We start from the raw sequence: 18,463 nt of genomic DNA on the forward strand, positions 1-18,463 counted from the left end.
AGCCTGCGCGTGGCGCCGCGTTACTTTTCAAAGGGTGAGGAGACTGACAAATATGTGTCTGTAGGTACACATATAATAAGATAATATAAAATCGACCGTGCACTGACCATGCACGTGATTTCGTCTCAATATCCATCCTACACTTGATGGTGCGCAGTCTGTGAACTATTTGCCAAGTGCATACACGTGTGCCAAAGGATCATTCATTTCTATTCAAGGTCATCGCATTCTTTTTCAAATGTCAAGATTCAGCGCGATTCCAAGAGGACAGCCACCTATACTAAATAGACTAGAAAATCATGTCAAAACTCGTTCTACCCTGAAATCTTTGAAACACGGATTGATATTGGGTATAATCTATTTCGGTGAATGGACACAAAATGGATTCGAGAATTTTATTACGTTCGGAAATTATGTATGAAAATTTTTACGGTTAATAAATCATTCGAATTATTCAAGCATGGTATAAATCATGAATACACATTACTCAAGGTGTAATTATTGTGTATTTCAGCGCACGCGACTGACGCGGAACATTCACTTTCTGTATGGTAGCTAGGTAAAAAAAACTTGTACCAATCTGACATATTTCCTACACTTCGTCACACAAGTTATGTGCAATGATCTATGGATTTCTCTTTCTCTGGTCATTTGACCAATGTCAGTTACTGCCTAATATATATTAAAAGTGGTGGACCATTGTTTCCTCCAAGTCTTGGACGACGGGCAGTGTGTCATATTATCTTTATTACATGTCATACTTGGGGTAGATAAGAATTAGGCATGGTTTCCTCGATTTCTACGAATTCGAGGCTGAACCATCCCATAATTAACAACACCTTGCCAGTTGTGAATTACATACGCCGAGACATTGCGTTAAAATTTATCAATGAACAAAATTTGCCTAGTACAAAGATTGTTTTGTTTTTTACTTGCGAGGGTCAATTGAAAATCGAGGTACAGCTTTGAATGGTGAACTCAACCTTACGAAATTAGTTTAACTTGTACAAGATGATACCTGATGGTTTCCGACCCATTATGAAATTTTAACAAATATGAATATGCAAATTACAAAGTTAATCCTTATCAGTTTTGTGCAGAAAATTAGTTACTAGGATCTGCAACAACTGAGTGCTAATTTGATAATGATACAGGAATTTAAAAGAATAATAATTGCATTTTTCTTACCTTTCATTTATTATTAATAATAATATAGACAATATTATAATAATGTACTTAGAATTAACTTAGCTTATACGTGAAGATGAAGGTCTCGTTCTTAGGTGTACTTAATGGCAACGGTTATTCGCTGTGGCCAGCAGCTCGGCGTAACAACACATATATTTTTTCCTTGATCCAATCCTTGTTATAAGGGGCATAAGTGTTTGTTGATTTTTGGTAAACCAAACATGACAAGTCTGTCAATTGATCAACAAAGTCAAATAATTGACTGATGTCATAAGTGATGGTAGGTGTGTTGGGATTTCGCCTCTTCAAATGCTCTTCGTAGATTTTGCACACCCCTAGAAATAAATATGATTTATTTAATTCACATTTTAGCAGCTGAATTTCATATGCTCAATGTAACCAGACATAATAAACAAATTTTTTTACCTTCCATACACTCGTTGACACTTTCATAGTCCGAGTATGTCCTCGTTTCAGGTCTGGTGCCTGGCTGCACGAGCAATATAGTGTGAGACTGAAAATGAAAATAATTTCTTCATCAAATGAACGATGCTGGCACATTATGTCAAAATGGATATACAAAGTATATTCAGACAAGAGATGAGTGTAGAAAAATGATTAAATGAAAAGACTTTGTCACGTGACTATCAAAATAAAAGTCTCCTCTTGCTGTTGGCAAAATGTAAACGTGTTCGAATGAGCAGTTGCAGGCTGCTGCTGCTATTACAGAAATAAACAAACATTGTCATTATTTCCGCAACTACTTATTGTTCAAATATATTGCTACACAGGCATACCGTTTAACATCTTTGCGATGAGGATTTTAATAATAATCGATAATTTTTCATTGACACAGAAAATCTCGCGTGAAAAAGTGGGTTTGAACGTAAAAGAAATATTCTAAAACGTGATCGTCCCGTTTCGCTTTAACCGACAGAACGCGAGTAGTCACTCACCATTTTGCCAAGTCAAATCAGTTTGGATGTGAAAACTGCGATGTGGCGATCGAAGTAGAGCGTAAAAGTTTTTAGCTGTATGATCAGCGAATGTTTATGTTAGATTTATATAGGAAATAAAACGCAACGTTGAGATTTGCAAAAATAACCACAAAACTGCACGTCCAGAGTATTCGATTGAACAAGGGTATTGGAATTGGAACGGTTCGGGTTCCACCGGTCCGCCGTTCGCTGTTGAATGCTCCTCACGAATCCCGCCGTGTAAAAACGATTTTTTTTTTCATTTCTGTAGCTTTCAAGAAGTTTGAGATAATACTTTTCAGTCTCTTCCTGTACCTTTTTTACTGTAATTTTTTCCTATTCGTCACCGTAAATTATGATGCATGACATCTGTTACCAGCATGGGGAAAATCTTGCGAATATTCGTGATCTACAAATTCACCTCATTCGTCGTGCTGTAATACACGTAGCATGCCGTTTAGAATCTCTGCAACGTACGTTCATGTACCAATGATTTTATAAACCTACTTCAGAAATATTCACAGTTTTGTAGCCACAATCGTTTTATAAGGAGTTAATCAAGCGTTGACAAGTTGTCAGCCGATTTCCAGAATCCATGACAAGTTAATATTGCCACGCTTAATCATGATTATAGCTGTATTTTAACCCTTTCACTCGTGTATGATAGGTTAACAACATAATAAAATTTAAATATTTTTTAAAATAATACGAATTTTTGATTTGATGTTGAGAATGTTAAATCAGAAGCTCGTAACAATCTCTAGACATTAACTAACGAATATACTGTATCTTATACCTGTTGGTATAATTGTTCTAAAATTACGTCACTTCCACGATATTCTATTAATTTTTTGTTTTCGTATTGTATTTTACCTATTAAAAAAATCTCACGTGATTTTCTTATAACTAAATATAATTTGCCGGGCCTGTCGAATTCGTTCAATCCGATATATTTTTATAGCCTGTCGAAACCTAACCCTGTTTCCATATATGTATTTCGGCGCGGTGAAATGCTTCCAGAAAAACCTAATAAGATATATTTATCAAGAAAATAATGAGGGTGGTCTCACATTTTCAGACAGTTGACTTGGGTCATGGACGTGTAATGGGAATACTTGCCAAATAAAATCTTGAATGATCTATCTGTAAAGAATTATCAGCATTAGATAGTTATGGAATGAATTAATTGTATCTGCGAAACAGAATTATCAGACACTCCAATCGAAATTAAAATTGCTCAGTTTTGTATTCGGCTGCAATATTAGATTGTTCGTTATACGATATATAATAACGACTGCATCCATTTACGTATCCTGCACCTACGTCAAACGAAAGCGCCAGCACGCTTATTAACTTATACTTGAGTTATCGTCGCGTGGTTGAAATTAATTCTAGGGTGAAACTTTCGCAATCAATTTATCCGAAAACTATTGTCATCACGATTATCTGCGAGGATGGCATTCATCCTTGCTGATGTCGAGCCGAATCTTGTTCGAGCAAATCGCGTCGTCCGAGACGGAGATTGACCGCATCCCTTCCGACTTCAACGGCCTATAGCGTCGCGCCAGGTTGACTGGGAAAATTGAAGTTTTGCATAGATATGGAGCAAAGCTTTGACTTGAAGTATCATATAATTTTATACCCAATAACCGTCACCCAGGTCGGAAACGTAGCAATCGTTGCCCAGGGTGCGATCGCAGCGGAGATGCACACTCTCGATCGTTCACAATTTCCGAAAAATTTGTTACAAAAACTCGTTCAAAATCTCTTCCAACCCGTTTTCCAAAGTACGAAGCACCTGGTGACGAAAGCCCGACCACCAGGAACCCCAGGAAACCTGAGGAAGAGCGATTATCGTCCGGTTACCCGGTTCCACGCGCTCGGACACTCGTCGCGCGCACGACGTGAAACGCTTGAAGCCTCTCTCCATGGTCCGCGCTTGGGCATAGGTTGGGTGGGGACTTGGCCGCACCGTCATATCTCGTGCATCAGTTGTTCTGTTCACATCGAATTCTTCTCAAGTCAACACAACTTCAACGTTCATCAGCAGCAATGGCAGACAAGGTAACATCACCTGTAGCAACCGCTACCCCAGCCAGCCCGGCTGTTCAAGCCGTACCAGCGAAGAAAAGTGCCGCTTCTCTGAAGTCGCAGAAGCCTCGTACTAAGCCGGCGCATCCTCGTACGTCTGAGATGGTCAACGCTGCAATTTCTACTCTGAAGGAACGCGGTGGTTCATCTCTTCAGGCTATCAAGAAGTACATCACATCTACATACAAAATTGACGGAGAAAAACAAGCACCCTTCATCAAGAAGTATTTGAAATCTGCCGTCAGCACTGGGGTTTTGGTTCAGACCAAGGGCAAGGGAGCTTCAGGCTCATTCAAGATTTCCGCTACGAAAAGTGAGGCCTCAAAACCCAAGGTAAAACCAGCAGCACCAAAACCAGCTACACTCAAGAAGAAGGCCGCCGCATCAGCCGCCTCTCCTGCCAAGAAGGTGAGCGCTGCCAAGAAAGCAGCTGCAGCCAAGAAGACTGGCGCTGCTAGTAGCGTTGCTACCAAGGAAAAGCGTAAGGTCGCTAGATCCCCGGCCGCTAAACCGCCGAAAGCAAAGAGCTCCTCCAAGGCCAAGAAAGTCGCTAAAGCACCTACAAGTAAACCTAAAGCACCGAAACCGAAAAAGGCAACAACTGCTCCGAAATCCGCCAAGCCGGCACCGAAGAAGACTGCGTCTCCCAAAAAGAAGTAATCGCATTCGTTTACACGCCTCGTCTACGGCGGCAGCAGCAGCATCAAGCAGCAACATTTAAAAAAAAAACGGCCCTTGTCAGGGCCATCAAAAATTTTTTGCAAACAAACTTGATCGCACGCACGATTTCATATCGATGATTTATACATAGAAATAATGACTCAAACATTTTAGAAATGGTATTTTTCAAAGCAAATTAATGGTTATGATCTATCCATAACACTGATACTCGATAATTGCTAATCAAACTAAAAATTATTTCTGTAGTCTTCATAGATATTCTTTAAACCATCAAATCTTTCAGTCATCGAGTCCAATTCGCGATCCCTAAAACAGAAAGTAGTTGAAGCTATTGGCATTATATAATTTTCCGTAAGCAAAAATGAAAGGGAAATTCATAGTCAAGCGGGGCTTTCTGCATTTTACCTGCACGCGCAATTAAAGTTTGTAAACGGTACGGTAGACGACAACACGACCAAAGAAGATAAACACGCGCCTGTTACCAACGTTTGTATGTGACAGTTGTTCATGAAGAGCGTCTTTCACCAACGTGGTCAGTAGCTTGATCGATAACGTATGAAATTGCCGTAATCCTAGTGCTCCAAAACAGTTTCAAATAGAAAAATATAAGGGAGCAGTCTGCATATTATAAATCCTAAGAATTGCAGTCCTTATCGAGTTTCTATTTCGTCCAGGGCCCATAATTTCTTGTTCGTACGCGGAAGTGTCGAAGGCTCAAGCCGAAGCTGTTGGCTTTACGACCCATTTTAACTTCAATTGCACGCCCTGCAGTCGCAGCTTTGTACTGCATTGACAACTACCGTACGTTGCAATTGTGCAGCCTACAAGTTCGAGACATTTTGAGTATGAGGTTAGGAATGAATGAAACGTCATATCATATTTTATCATAAATGTTACATTTCCCCTTCCCCTTTCTAATTCATTTAAACCCATCATTCTGTTTATAAAAATCAAGAACGTAATATTTCCATTCCCTTCCTAATTAATTAGGAATAAAACAATAAATTACATAATATTTATTTTCTTTTTCAGCTAGCTATTTTTAGAACGAGTTCTTGGGGAATCTTGGATTTGCATTAACTTCATCCTTATCATTGATATTTTCATTTTTTTTTTTTATCAATAATCTTGACATTCAATTTGTAGTAGATGCACATTACAACTTTTCAATTTTATGAATACTCTTTTTTTGATAAGTTTCATTGACCATGATTTCTTTTCAAGAAAGGAATTTTTTAATTCCAGATACATACATTATTAATTCAAATTATTTGCATGTGTTTAGCATGAGTTTAATTTTTTACCTATAGATTTATTTTTACAGGTTGCTTATTATTATATATACATGAATCGAAAAAATTTTTACTGGTGAATTTTTTTTCTTACCGGGTTTCCACTTATTATGCCGCCTCATAATAATGAAATAAATTAGTTAATTAATGTGATAATCATGTAGTTATCAATGTGAGATGAACAAAATAAGATGTGCTCCATTGTACACAATTTTAGGTGCGTCGTCTCCGACCAATTTACATTCTTTGATTCCAGAATTCCAATTGAATTACTCATTTTCCAGACTCGAAATATTGCTCTCTCTCTCAAATCGTGTCAAATAAAAATGTATTGGAGTGTTCTTGTTCAGGACAGTATATAGAATGGGGCTCTTGAGTCTTTTTTCGATTCGTACGCATTTTAGAATCTGAAATTTCCCGACTTTTCCAGGTATTACAGTTTGAAAATAAGATTTTTTACAGCAACCTTCGTGAAATGTGCCAATGGATGACAAGTTTTTTCACTCATTAATACTGCCTTCAATATTACCTAGTAGCCAACTTGCTACCAATTTAAAAGCAGTCTGTTGTTTTATATACCTTGTGGTATCTTGTACCAGATCAAGTATATTGGTTCGACTAACTCAAAAATGATTGTTGTGTAAGAAATTTCTCCAGTGTCACCTACGCGTACAAGATCTAATAACCAAAATCACATCAATTTGACTAGGTGCCTCAGAGATTCATCCCGAAACTGGTTAAACAATATGGAATGTCGTGTTCGGCATTGGGAATCGATTCTTATGCATGGAATAGTTTGGTGGCCCTGAAAAGGGCCGGTTAATGTTGCGTCGATGAAGAGCTGTTTAAGCACGCTCGCCACGAATACGACGAGCCAGCTGTATGTCTTTCGGCATGATGGTGACTCGCTTGGCGTGAATTGCGCACAGGTTGGTATCTTCGAACAAACCAACAAGGTAGGCTTCACTCGCCTCCTGAAGAGCCATTACAGCAGAGCTTTGGAATCTCAGATCGGTCTTGAAATCTTGAGCAATTTCACGAACAAGTCGCTGGAAGGGCAGCTTGCGGATCAACAACTCGGTGCTTTTCTGGTAGCGCCGAATTTCACGAAGTGCAACGGTTCCAGGACGGTAACGATGCGGCTTCTTGACGCCACCAGTAGCCGGTGCACTCTTGCGAGCTGCCTTAGTAGCCAGTTGTTTACGAGGAGCTTTCCCTCCAGTAGATTTCCGGGCGGTCTGCTTAGTACGTGCCATTTCGACGATAGTTGAGCGATGTGAGTACGTTGAAGTTAGTCAGCCAAGTGATTAGGATGGGCTGACGGTCCGGTATATAAGAGCGCCCCATCCAGATGCTGCGCCCTGATTGGCCGACGGACGTGGAGTGGGGATACAAGCGTGGAGGATATATAGCTGGGCAGCGCCGTTCTTTACCACATTCGTTCTCGCATCCTCAACGAGCAACTGCAACTTTCTATTGCATCAAGATGACCGGTCGTGGTAAGGGAGGAAAGGGATTGGGAAAGGGAGGCGCTAAGCGGCACAGGAAGGTACTTCGTGATAACATCCAGGGAATTACGAAACCTGCCATTCGGCGTCTGGCTCGTCGTGGTGGCGTCAAAAGAATCTCTGGTCTTATCTACGAGGAGACCCGCGGTGTACTTAAAGTTTTTCTTGAAAACGTCATCCGCGATGCGGTTACGTACACTGAGCACGCCAAGAGGAAGACTGTAACAGCCATGGACGTGGTCTACGCTCTTAAACGTCAAGGCCGTACTCTCTACGGATTCGGCGGTTAAAGAGGCCTAGTTCCCAGCTTCGAAACCAAAAACGGCCCTTTTCAGGGCCAACAACATTTCTCTGATGCAAATCGAATATCACATCGCTGTCATTGATGAACGCAAATACATTCCTCTGTAGCACCTGCCACATCGACAATTTATTATCCATGTATAAACTAATCTTGCTGGCACTCGTATTACATTATTAACGTCGCCATAGATCACATCAAAATGTAACCTATGCCAATTAATAACGTACGGAACTTGCAATTAAATCCCTAAAGCATCAGAATTCCAGTTATTCGAGGTTTGAGATAATTGAAGCTTTGAAACGTTCCTATGTACCCAACTACAGTTTTAATTATATAAATTTGCAACTTAGTTGGAAGAAATCAGATGCGTACCACTGTTATAATTTGTATTTTAGCTGTGGGAACATACACCCAAAATCTAACTCATCGGTCCATCTAAAAGAATTTCCTGTACGAATAAAATGAGCCATTGTTAATTAACCAACACCGAACACTCGATGTGGTTTTATTTCTGCTAGTAATATCAGAATAACGTTGCGTCGCTGATATTGTAAATATAATCAAGTGTCAATAGTTGAAACAGCGAGTTTCAAAATTTCGTCCTGCCATGCGCCATGAGATACTTTATTATAGTGGATTATGGGGAGGGTAGGGGTTTCAGCGTGAAAAAAAACACTTTGTTTTGCGATTTTTTTTCATCTATATGGATAGAGTAAATTTATTGAAACCCTTTGTACATTGTTAAGTGTCATTTCAAAAATATTCCGTGAAATTTGTACGCGAAAATATTCTCAGACGAGCCGGTGACACAGCTTTTCCAAGACTGACAATACAAACTACTTACGAAAATATCAATAACTTTTTCGGTCCAATAACCAATCAATGAGGTGACGCCAAATAAGGAGTGCTGTCGACAGAAACGGTCAAATTATCAGACTCCGAACTTACTCTTGTTTTCTCTTTTTCTTCGTCTGCGGTGAAAAGGAGCAATTTTTTAGCAGTAGTTTCGACGTAGGAGCAAATCGATTTCATAATATCCAAATAAGACTAAAAACTAAGGTAAAACTTCGAGAGTTTTGCTTTGATTGATTTGAAATGTTGGGATTATATTCTCAAAATGTTTAACTATAAGAAAAAACAAAAAAACAATCGATATTTCAAAAGTGCAAACCCCTACTCTCCCATTATAGTTATATGTAACTTTCGTCAGCTTCCTAAGCCTTCGTTTTACCGCCTTTTGAATTCGACTATTTTCCAATCTGACTAGACATCCTTAACAAACCCGGAAATGACGTGTAATAAACTAGATTGTAGCGAGCGTGATGTAAATCAGAATATTCTTGAAATGAAATAATATAAACTACTATACAGTAACAGCTGGCTACTAACTTGCGAGTTTAGTTTGTGGGATAGGCGACTTGGCCGTTATACCTACGTACGTGTATTGGGTATCCTTCCAGGAATAACGCATAAGTTTACCTACCAGCTACCTGAACACGAGAAGGGAATGCAGAGAAATTCCGGGTAGTCATTGTTATTACGTTCCATCATTTTCTGGTAATACGCCGTTACATTTTCAGGTAGCATGCATTATGAAAACAATTGTTCCTCGCCTGACGTTTTGCCATACCTTTTTAGACTTCGAGTAATTTTGTACCGAGTAAAATAAAATATGCTCGAAATATATAGATTCGTAGGAAGCGGCGTTCCACATGGCTAGAAACACCGTCGCTGCCCTTGTAACATCCAGTATATAAATCAATAATAGTATGCTTAGAACGTGATCGGCCTCAGGGCTGATAATAAAGAATATTATTCTTTGCTGTTTTCTCGGAGCAAACATTTTTTCTATATTATGCTGTATTAATAAATTAGACTTGCTGAGTCGCGTTGACCTCGTCTAATTTTTCCCAATGTTAAGCAGATGATAAATATGTAAGCTGGGAAATTAAAATGAAATCGGTAATATTAAAGTACAACTCTGCATTAGTAATCATCAAGGTAATCATTAGTAGTCATGAGAAATCCTTCAGGATCACAAGAATATCTTTGTGATCTTAGGAAATTATATGAAATCTTAGAAATCATGAGAAATGACATAATCAAAGTAAAATTATTTATTCAACTAATCTCTCGTTATCACTTTATAAAATGTAAATTTTATAATCATGAAAGGTATACTCAGGTTGTCAATTTTTGCTTCGGTGAACCCCTTGAAAGAGCCAATAACTATATATACTGTTCGCAAGACTGAATTTTTCGTCACATCCCTGGTGAAAACCTCTACTACTACGAATTTTTACGGAAATTGGAACATTACGTATTATTTCGTACAAAACAGTAAATATGCATAGTTTTTCGTAAAAGTTGTAATTATCGTTAAAAATTGTAGTATCTTGTAGACTTTTTTACTGAAAATATTAAAATTTTCATAAAAATTTACGAGTTTTCATTACAATCCATGCATGTTTCCTATTTTTTACGGAAACAATTTTTTGTAAAACATTGTACGACATGTCCCAATTTCCCTAACAGTTTATAGAAAATCGTAGAAATCATTTTCACCAAAGATAAAATTGTAATTCATAGAAAATATATGGGTATCAATGCCACGACCGAGACCTAAGTTTGATCATATAGACGAATTACCGGTATCAATTTTTTTTTTTTTCTTCAACCATTAGGTATAGGCCTTATAGGCCATGTCCCAACCGGTACCAAATACTCATAATTATGTTATTAAATTAAGCAACGTAACATCAAATAAAGTTTGTAGAGTACAGCAGAAAATTACACGATGCCCCACAGACAGGACTGCAAGCTGCGGAGCGGAACGTGCAGCCGAGTTTCTCGTTTCCCGGCATGCCCAGTGCGGGTAACGATGGGCGTGGCGTTTGGCTCTTCGTGCTTTCTGATTGGCCCGGCGGCCGTACCTGGAGGCCTCATAAATAGACTGCCTGTGTCTCCGGAGTCACAGTCGTCACTCGACTCCCGACAACGAAGTATCACGGAGTGGTAAAAAATGACGCCAAAGTCGAGCGGTAAAGCAGCCAAGAAAGCCGGCAAAGCTCAGAAGAATATATCCAAGGGTGACAAGAAGAAGAAGCGCAAGAGGAAGGAGAGCTACGCTATCTACATCTACAAAGTCCTGAAGCAGGTCCACCCAGACACCGGTATTTCGAGCAAAGCTATGAGCATCATGAACAGCTTTGTCAACGATATTTTCGAGCGCATTGCCGCCGAATCTTCCCGTCTTGCTCATTACAACAAACGCTCGACGATCACATCTCGGGAGATTCAAACTGCTGTACGGCTTCTGCTTCCTGGAGAACTTGCTAAGCACGCCGTCAGCGAGGGTACCAAAGCTGTCACCAAGTACACCAGCTCTAAATAAGCTGCTACTACCTCAATTTGTCTACCAATCGGCCCTTTTCAGGGCCACCAATCATTCTTAATGCCAAAGTACGATATCTCATATCTGAAACACTAAAGTTTGCAGACGGTAATTTTACATTTCATAGCAAATTGTTTGACGATATGACCGTCTCGTTTTTTTAATTTCCCGAATATCTGCAAACCCCACTGTTGTAAAAATTTTCTCCCGCAATGTATGTGAATAAGTTGCAGTTTCTTACACAAAATTCAGGCCCAATACGTTGCATATCAAATAACTTCATACGTGAGTTATACCCCTTGCGATTTGCTAATGATTAAGAATAAATATCCGGCGATAGTTTCAAAGTAATTCTGAGACTTTTATCGAGCTGGTATTAGCTCCATCAGTGCTACGTAATATTATAAATATTTTAAGCGTACACCGTGCGTCCTGTTCGATACATGTGCTACACTTTTAGTTTTTTTTCTGTAATAATAAAAACTGAAAAGTGTCTGATGGGTTTCGATGTTAATCAAGACAAATATATCTCCACACGTTTACTTTGGCCCGCAGGTATCCACGTGAGAAAGAGATTAACATAGGTATATGCATGGATGCTCTAAGGTGCATGTACAGATAGATGTGTGCAGTGTGCAGCTGCGTAAGCTCTCAATCCCCTCCCGCACTCTAAATTCTCTTGGGCGAAGGAGAGGGGATGTCAAGTGGAGGGGATGACTGAGCCCAGGGCGGATTTCACCTTGTCGCTTATTGTGAAGGTCAGGCCAGGAAGTATTAGGCTAATTTTTCGCAGAGAGCCGAGCGATTCGCAAGTATTTAGCAGAGAATTGTCAGCAAGGCAGCCTGAGAATCATGGGTCGTAAATTTTTCGTTGGTGGTAACTGGAAGATGAATGGAGTGAAAAAGGAAATTGACGAAATCGTCGCATTTCTAAAGGCCGGTCCCCTCGATCCGAATGTCGGTACGTGCCAGTTGCAACGTTACACTAATTTCAAATAACCTACCCTGCATGTACTAACATTGCGATTCTGCAAACAAGTACAAACTATAAATCTGTAGACAAAAGCAGTAGTCTCTATTGCTGATGAAACAAAAATTGTATGCTTATACATTTTTGTATTTCTCTTCTATCACTTTTCAAATTTCATTCAATATTTATTTGAAACCTTTTGCCAGGATTTACTCTCAGTGAGACATAACGATAAATCACTGTATTCTATCTAAGAATTAAAATATCTTGACACTAATTGCGTTACTAACTCTTTCAGAGATCGTTGTCGGAGTACCTGCCATTTACCTAAACTATGCCAAGAGTATATTACCCCCTAACGTACAAGTCAGTGCACAAAATAGTTACAAGGTAGCTAAGGGTGCTTTTACTGGAGAAATTAGTCCTGCGATGCTTGTGGACAATGAGATCCCTTGGGTAATCCTAGGGCACTCTGAACGTCGGAACGTGTTTGGCGAGTCGGATGAACTCATTTCTGAAAAGATTGCTCATGCCCTTGAAGCTGGTGTAAAGGTAAATCCTTTAGATCAAGTCTCATTTCTCACTTTTCACATTGGATTTCCTTTGTTTTTTTTATCAGAATACTCATAATATACAACATGTGTGACGTAACTCGATATGACTCGTGAAAGTATCGTATATGTTGTTTATATTTGTTTTTTATCTTTCACCTTAAAGGTGATTGCCTGTATCGGGGAGAAACTGGAGGAACGTGAAGCTGGGAAGACTGAAGAAGTTGTATTTAGGCAGACGAAGGCAATTGCGGATAAAATCAAGTCCTGGGACAACGTCGTACTCGCTTACGAACCAGTGTGGGCTATTGGTACAGGAAAAACAGCAACGCCACAACAAGCTCAAGAGGTGCACGACAAACTTAGGCAATGGTTGTCAACGACTGTTAGTCCTGCTGTTTCTGAATCTCTGAGAATTATTTACGGTGGTTCTGTAACAGCAGGAAACGCCAAAGAGCTAGCTAAGGAAAAAGATATCGATGGCTTTTTGGTCGGCGGTGCTTCTCTAAAGCCAGATTTCGTACAAATAGTAAACGCCAAGCAGTAGACGCAAGTTGCTAGGCTTATTGTGTTGGTTGTTATTACTATTAAGAAATATGATCATTGTTAATCCGTGAACGTATGTATAATATAGCAATTTACTCATCTTTTACGGAGTAAATGGGTACAACAACAACAATAATGATAATAATGATTCAGTCATAAACATGTTGCGTGATCACTAGATATATTTATCATTTTGTTTATTGTATTAGTGAATATTATAAATTACATTACATTCGCTTCTCCTCAGTACTATGTTATTCTCTATACCTTAAGTTCACTTTATACTCCAAAATTCACTTAAGCATTCCCCTGGTTATTACACCAGGTGGTGTTTTTACATGCATCACATCGTTAAGGCCGTCCTGCTTGCCTCTGGCAATTGCTAATTGAGCCAGTGACTTGAAACTTCTAGGTTCCCATATTGCCAGATCAACGAGAGTCTTTTTATCGATCAGAATGTTGTTTCGCATCAAGGTCTCCTTGAATGTACGAAGGGTTAAATCATGCTCAGCACATGCAGCTGTGAGCCTTGTGTTCCAGAGCTGGAAGGTTAATAGATTACTACATTGATAATAATATTGGCAAGGTACATTTTGAAATTTTGCATGAAATTATGAACATTTGCTTGTATAGATTCGTGTTACAGTCTTAGACACATTCTTAATATGAGTTAAGGTGTCACATAGAATTTTATGTCTAGTATAAAAGCTTAGGTTCCATCGAATACTTACATTTAACATATCGGCTTTTTTAAGCTTCCTACTCAGAGTAGCGTAGCGCAAAGCACGCTGTACATATTTTATAGCGATACTGTAGCAGTTTCTCTTACGGCCAACGTAGTGCTGTGGAATAACGTTGTCATTATCATTTTCCCAAACAAATTCTTGGTGAATTGAGATTATTACTGGCGTTAACCTATATGGCAATACTCACTGCGGCCAGTTTAAATATTTTCCTTTTACGCCAAAACTCATCTGGACCTCTGGACCGCGCGAATAACGTCAACGATTGAAAAACCATCTCTTTACCGATTCACTACGCTTTTCTATATTAAATATTATTCATTCACAACACCGGTGATCAATGGTACAATTCTGGGGTACCTTTGATTTTTTAGGTTAGATTGTAATATAGTGCGGAAGGTCTAAGGTTCGGAATTGGTCCGATACCTGATGAAATATTTTGAGGTTAGGTTTTTAATGTCAACGGAATGGCGACACATGCGGTCTGCAATCAGTAATTTACAACGAGTAAAATAAAAAATCTGCCTTAACATGAGTCGCAAAATAAGGTGAGAAATTTAAATTTATTAACCATAAAGACACATTCATTCGTGGATTACTTTTAAGTTCGTCTATCAAGAGTTGTTGATTATTGTTAATTGAGGTTAGCCCTTAGAAAATTATTTTGTGCTTGTAGTGAATTGTTGTATAATTTAGATTTGAAATAATTAAACAATTTCGTTAATACCAAGTTTGATATGCACACGTCGTCTAGATAAAAAAATTGTCTCATTCTGATATTTTTTTAAGATTTCGAAATGCTGATGAAAACTTGTATGGTTTTGAAACTGGCGACGTATCAGATTCAGAGGAGGAGTATTCTAAGGAAGACAAACGGCTGTTGGAGAAAGTTCGCAAAAAAAGAACAGTAGACAATTATGATAGTGAAGATGAAGTCTATGGACTTCAGGCTGACGAGGATGTGGACGAGACAGATGACGACGACGATGATGGGTCAGATTCTATGAAATCTGACATCGAAGGTTTGCAGGAGGACGACGATTTGCCTAATGAAAAAGCTTGGGGAAATAAAAAAAGCAGGTTTCATTCTACCGATTATGTTGACCAGGATTACGGGACTACTAATCAGCAGGATTTAGAGGCTGCAGAACTTGAAGAACAGGAAGCAAGAAATATTCAAAAAAGATTAGCAGAACAGCTGGATGATGCTGATTTTGGATTGGACTTACTTGAGACTACACAAGATAAAGAAGAAAATGAAGACTGTCAGCAGACAGTTAAAACCGATTTAAGCAAACTTACCAAGAGGGAAAAGCAGGCGTTGGTTATGAAAGAGAGTCCCGAATTTACTGGGCTTGTAACAGACTTGAAAGGTAATGCATTTAGTGATTATTACCTTCTTTTTGTGTCAGCTCATGAGTTTGAATTGTACATTGTGAAACAATTTAGGGCTTTTAGCAACATTCTACATGTAAGTATTTGCAACACATAATGTCATGCCTGATTTATTTATTTCAGAATGCCTGACTGAAGCACGAGATATTCTAGAACCATTTTTAAAGTTAATTAAAAATGGCAAATTCTCAGAGTCTGCAGGCATAACGTTTGTTAGGACCAAATACCACGTGATTCTGAACTACTGCATCAACATACTATATTATCTGATGCTGAAAGCAAATAAAGTATCTGTTCATTCTCATCCAGTTATCAAAAGGTTAGCACAGTACCGGCAGCTTCTTAATCAATTAAAAGCTGGGCAAGGAGAATTATTAGACGAAGCTGTAGAAATATTGAAAGCCGCTGAAAACAACCAACCGCTTTACAATCTGGACAATGTTGAATTTGGTAAAAAGAGTCGAAAGAGGCCATCCTCTGATTTATCTCGTGAGCAGATAAAATCTAGCAAGAAAAACTTTCTTGCAACTGTTGAGGATGAAGAACCAATTGAACAGGCAGAGGATGAAAATTCTGAGATGGATGAAATCGCTGATGAAATGGAGAACCAGGGTACTGAAGTTCTTTTTGAAGATGTTGATGGCAAGCGAGCCATTACTCGCCAAATTGCGAAGAATAAGGGACTGACCCCACACCGTCGGAAGGATCTACGCAACCCAAGAGTTAAACTCAGGAACAAATATCGCAAGGCCAAAATTCGAAGAAAGGGAGCGGTGCGTGTTTGTAGTTTTAATTGTATTTTTTAGCACTTGCGCTGTATTACTCAATAATTGAAATTGCTTGTTTCAGGTGAGAGAAGTCAGGAAGGAGGAGACACGGTACGGCGGAGAGACCTTTGGAATCAACGCTCGTGTTAAGAAGAGCATCAAGTTGAAATAAAATAAAAATTACCAATCTCAATGAAAGTATACATATATAGAAATAAATAAATTCTTTTGAAAGATTGAATTTGAGTTTTAGTGGTAATATCACATTTGAGACATGTGTAAAATATACCTAAGTTAATTAATTGATTAATTGGTGATATACAGTTCTTGATTCAAAATATTTAGTCAAGACAAAAAGTGCGGTAAAAAGTGATTGTTAAACAAATATTTTTATTCGTTATGAAACGTTGTGTATGAAATAATGACACCTACGCACTAGCAGACTTACAGAGAAATAAACATAACTTTCAATTAATTCTAATTAACAATTATTAGTTGCATTCTACAAACACGGATGATGGCTGTGTTCGTATTTGGTATGTCACGCTGAGATTATGGACATTCTACCACAAATATTCAGTTTCTGGCATTCATTGAATGTTGAATTTACAACAGATTTAAGATTCCAATTTAGCGAGGATATCCGATTCGCGGAATAGGTGGAACTCCTTATTCTCTTCAAGCTCAACTTTCGTTCCACCATATTCCGGCAGCAGCACAACATCTCCGACTTTGACACTCAAAGGTACGTGTTCTCCCTTCTGCAATCAGAAAAAAATAGTTTTTTTTCAACATACTATTGTTGTAGAGACTCCATATTGGGCCTTGTAGTACGGTGCAAGCATTAGAAACATCATAAAAATCAAGGAATTCAAATGAATTTGATTTGAAACGTATCCTGACTAAACAGCAAGAATTATCTTGTTCAAGTATTTCATACCACCTTGGTGACGTATTTCCATCGAAATACTCAGATATGATTACACGTAACATTGACAAACATTTATTGTGAAAGAAATGATTGAGTGAGGTGAACTATTCTTCTTTTTGATGTGGTATATACGAATGTTCAGCTGATTTCCACTCAAATAACAAATGCCACCAACTAATACAGTTTAACATTCAATTGCACCAATTAGATTTGATGCCAGTTATCACCAAATTAAAATATGATAGAACAAAGTGATCGTTTACATAGAAGAGTGACTCCATTGAAGCCTCGCAGAAAAGGTTAGAATAGAGTTAAATCGTTGCAAAGGCTTTCAATGTATCTTGTATTTGGAGTCACTCTAGTATGTGAATAGATGCAGCGACTGTATGAAACTTACATTGTTCCTAGATCCAGGACCGATTGCGACAACAGTGCCTCTGAGTACTTTGGCTTGAGCTTTTTCTGGGATAACAATGCCACCCTTTGTTTTAGTCACAGCTTCAGCCCTCTGTATCAGTACTCGATCAAAAAGTGGGATCAACCTCTTAGCTGCAGCGGCGACGGCCTGTAAAATGAATGAAAAATATTTGAGATGATGAACATCATGCTATCTACGAGAATACACGTGATTTCTCATCAATTTATGAGAATACTTGAACCGGCAACAAGAAATTAGTATTTTAGGAAAATAGTTTAATATGCATGTCAGTCACGTGGGTATTCAGCTGTAATTTATTAGCTCTTTAAATGAGGAATTTATATTGTTCTCGTAGAATTATATTGTACCGCGATTGAGTCGGCCCAGAAAGATACGTACCATTTTGTGGAATTATCTTAACTGGCGCGTAGGACGAGTTGATCGGGAAGCTTGAACCTTAGCCGGCAAACGCACACGTTGTGTAACCTATTTGTCGGGAGTCGGAATGGGCCTCCCGTGGTTGAATTTTCTCGAAGCTTCGTTGTTCCGCCCGCCCCACCAAAACGAATTCAGCGATCAATTTTCCCCTCCGAAATGATAAACGCGCTTACGTAACGGAATGTTTCCGAGATTCGGTTGCAGATGGCGTATTTTCATTGTTGCGTTCGCATCGCTGCATTGTTGGAAGGGGCGCCACCATGCGGTGA

The 18,463-nt window shown here is 38.7% G+C and overlaps 9 protein-coding genes across 9 annotated transcripts; 5 read left to right on the forward strand and 4 right to left on the reverse strand.

The window, feature by feature from the left end:
• Window positions 1–1,178: 1,178 nt before the first annotated feature.
• On the reverse strand, window positions 1,179–2,361 carry LOC124409397 (enhancer of rudimentary homolog). Its single transcript, XM_046886984.1, has 3 exons — window positions 2,145–2,361; window positions 1,615–1,702; window positions 1,179–1,523 (listed from the first exon to the last, which is right to left on the reverse strand). The coding sequence occupies exons 1-3, from the start codon at window positions 2,145–2,147 to the stop codon at window positions 1,303–1,305; spliced, it is 312 nt and encodes a 103-aa protein (XP_046742940.1). The 5' UTR covers window positions 2,148–2,361; the 3' UTR covers window positions 1,179–1,302.
• Window positions 2,362–4,160: 1,799 nt separating this feature from the next.
• LOC124408648 (late histone H1-like) lies at window positions 4,161–4,994 on the forward strand. Its single transcript, XM_046885745.1, has one exon. It carries the CDS (start codon window positions 4,218–4,220, stop codon window positions 4,914–4,916), a length of 699 nt encoding a protein of 232 aa, XP_046741701.1. The 5' UTR covers window positions 4,161–4,217; the 3' UTR covers window positions 4,917–4,994.
• Window positions 4,995–6,989: 1,995 nt separating this feature from the next.
• On the reverse strand, window positions 6,990–7,488 carry LOC124409386 (histone H3). Its single transcript, XM_046886970.1, has one exon. It carries the CDS (start codon window positions 7,483–7,485, stop codon window positions 7,075–7,077), a length of 411 nt encoding a protein of 136 aa, XP_046742926.1. The 5' UTR covers window positions 7,486–7,488; the 3' UTR covers window positions 6,990–7,074.
• A 219-nt stretch (window positions 7,489–7,707) lies between these two features.
• Window positions 7,708–8,106, forward strand: LOC124409362 (histone H4). Its single transcript, XM_046886940.1, has one exon. The coding sequence runs from the start codon at window positions 7,716–7,718 to the stop codon at window positions 8,025–8,027; it is 312 nt and encodes a 103-aa protein (XP_046742896.1). The 5' UTR covers window positions 7,708–7,715; the 3' UTR covers window positions 8,028–8,106.
• A 2,957-nt stretch (window positions 8,107–11,063) lies between these two features.
• LOC124409771 (histone H2B-like) lies at window positions 11,064–11,521 on the forward strand. Its single transcript, XM_046887601.1, has one exon. It carries the CDS (start codon window positions 11,064–11,066, stop codon window positions 11,433–11,435), a length of 372 nt encoding a protein of 123 aa, XP_046743557.1. The 3' UTR covers window positions 11,436–11,521.
• Window positions 11,522–12,166: 645 nt separating this feature from the next.
• On the forward strand, window positions 12,167–13,568 carry LOC124409769 (triosephosphate isomerase). The gene is made up of 3 exons (XM_046887599.1): window positions 12,167–12,396; window positions 12,704–12,957; window positions 13,123–13,568. The coding sequence occupies exons 1-3, from the start codon at window positions 12,288–12,290 to the stop codon at window positions 13,501–13,503; spliced, it is 744 nt and encodes a 247-aa protein (XP_046743555.1). The 5' UTR covers window positions 12,167–12,287; the 3' UTR covers window positions 13,504–13,568.
• On the reverse strand, window positions 13,455–14,620 carry LOC124409770 (39S ribosomal protein L20, mitochondrial). Its single transcript, XM_046887600.1, has 3 exons — window positions 14,436–14,620; window positions 14,234–14,344; window positions 13,455–14,044 (listed from the first exon to the last, which is right to left on the reverse strand). The coding sequence occupies exons 1-3, from the start codon at window positions 14,520–14,522 to the stop codon at window positions 13,796–13,798; spliced, it is 447 nt and encodes a 148-aa protein (XP_046743556.1). The 5' UTR covers window positions 14,523–14,620; the 3' UTR covers window positions 13,455–13,795.
• A 39-nt stretch (window positions 14,621–14,659) lies between these two features.
• Window positions 14,660–16,634, forward strand: LOC124409768 (something about silencing protein 10). Its single transcript, XM_046887598.1, has 4 exons — window positions 14,660–14,793; window positions 15,035–15,618; window positions 15,764–16,413; window positions 16,490–16,634. The coding sequence occupies exons 1-4, from the start codon at window positions 14,777–14,779 to the stop codon at window positions 16,577–16,579; spliced, it is 1,341 nt and encodes a 446-aa protein (XP_046743554.1). The 5' UTR covers window positions 14,660–14,776; the 3' UTR covers window positions 16,580–16,634.
• Window positions 16,635–16,779: 145 nt separating this feature from the next.
• On the reverse strand, window positions 16,780–18,316 carry LOC124409772 (10 kDa heat shock protein, mitochondrial). The gene is made up of 3 exons (XM_046887602.1): window positions 18,156–18,316; window positions 17,736–17,903; window positions 16,780–17,168 (listed from the first exon to the last, which is right to left on the reverse strand). Exons 1-3 carry the CDS (start codon window positions 18,156–18,158, stop codon window positions 17,025–17,027), a joined length of 315 nt encoding a protein of 104 aa, XP_046743558.1. The 5' UTR covers window positions 18,159–18,316; the 3' UTR covers window positions 16,780–17,024.
• Window positions 18,317–18,463: the final 147 nt, after the last annotated feature.

Source organism: Diprion similis, chromosome 8 (genome assembly GCF_021155765.1).
Source record: "Diprion similis isolate iyDipSimi1 chromosome 8, iyDipSimi1.1, whole genome shotgun sequence".
NCBI classification, from domain to species: Eukaryota; Metazoa; Arthropoda; class Insecta; order Hymenoptera; family Diprionidae; genus Diprion; species Diprion similis.

Coding starts and splice junctions, on each gene's coding strand:
- LOC124409397 (XM_046886984.1), bottom strand. Junction 1,524..1,614: donor TGTCAACGAGTGTATGGAAG/GTAAAAAAATTT, acceptor ATTTATTTCTAG/GGGTGTGCAAAATCTACGAA.
- LOC124409769 (XM_046887599.1), top strand. CDS start 12,288: ATGGGTCGTAAATTTTTCGTTGGTGGTAACTGGAAGATGAATGGAGTG. Junction 12,397..12,703: donor TCCCCTCGATCCGAATGTCG/GTACGTGCCAGT, acceptor TAACTCTTTCAG/AGATCGTTGTCGGAGTACCT. Junction 12,958..13,122: donor CCCTTGAAGCTGGTGTAAAG/GTAAATCCTTTA, acceptor TTCACCTTAAAG/GTGATTGCCTGTATCGGGGA.
- LOC124409362 (XM_046886940.1), top strand. CDS start 7,716: ATGACCGGTCGTGGTAAGGGAGGAAAGGGATTGGGAAAGGGAGGCGCT.
- LOC124409771 (XM_046887601.1), top strand. CDS start 11,064: ATGACGCCAAAGTCGAGCGGTAAAGCAGCCAAGAAAGCCGGCAAAGCT.
- LOC124409386 (XM_046886970.1), bottom strand. CDS start 7,485: ATGGCACGTACTAAGCAGACCGCCCGGAAATCTACTGGAGGGAAAGCT.
- LOC124409768 (XM_046887598.1), top strand. Junction 15,619..15,763: donor GCTTGTAACAGACTTGAAAG/GTAATGCATTTA, acceptor TATTTATTTCAG/AATGCCTGACTGAAGCACGA. Junction 16,414..16,489: donor AAATTCGAAGAAAGGGAGCG/GTGCGTGTTTGT, acceptor TGCTTGTTTCAG/GTGAGAGAAGTCAGGAAGGA.
- LOC124409770 (XM_046887600.1), bottom strand. CDS start 14,522: ATGGTTTTTCAATCGTTGACGTTATTCGCGCGGTCCAGAGGTCCAGAT. Junction 14,345..14,435: donor AAATATTTAAACTGGCCGCA/GTGAGTATTGCC, acceptor GTTATTCCACAG/CACTACGTTGGCCGTAAGAG. Junction 14,045..14,233: donor AAAAAGCCGATATGTTAAAT/GTAAGTATTCGA, acceptor TTAACCTTCCAG/CTCTGGAACACAAGGCTCAC.
- LOC124409772 (XM_046887602.1), bottom strand. Junction 17,169..17,735: donor GTCCTGGATCTAGGAACAAT/GTAAGTTTCATA, acceptor TTCTGATTGCAG/AAGGGAGAACACGTACCTTT.
- LOC124408648 (XM_046885745.1), top strand. CDS start 4,218: ATGGCAGACAAGGTAACATCACCTGTAGCAACCGCTACCCCAGCCAGC.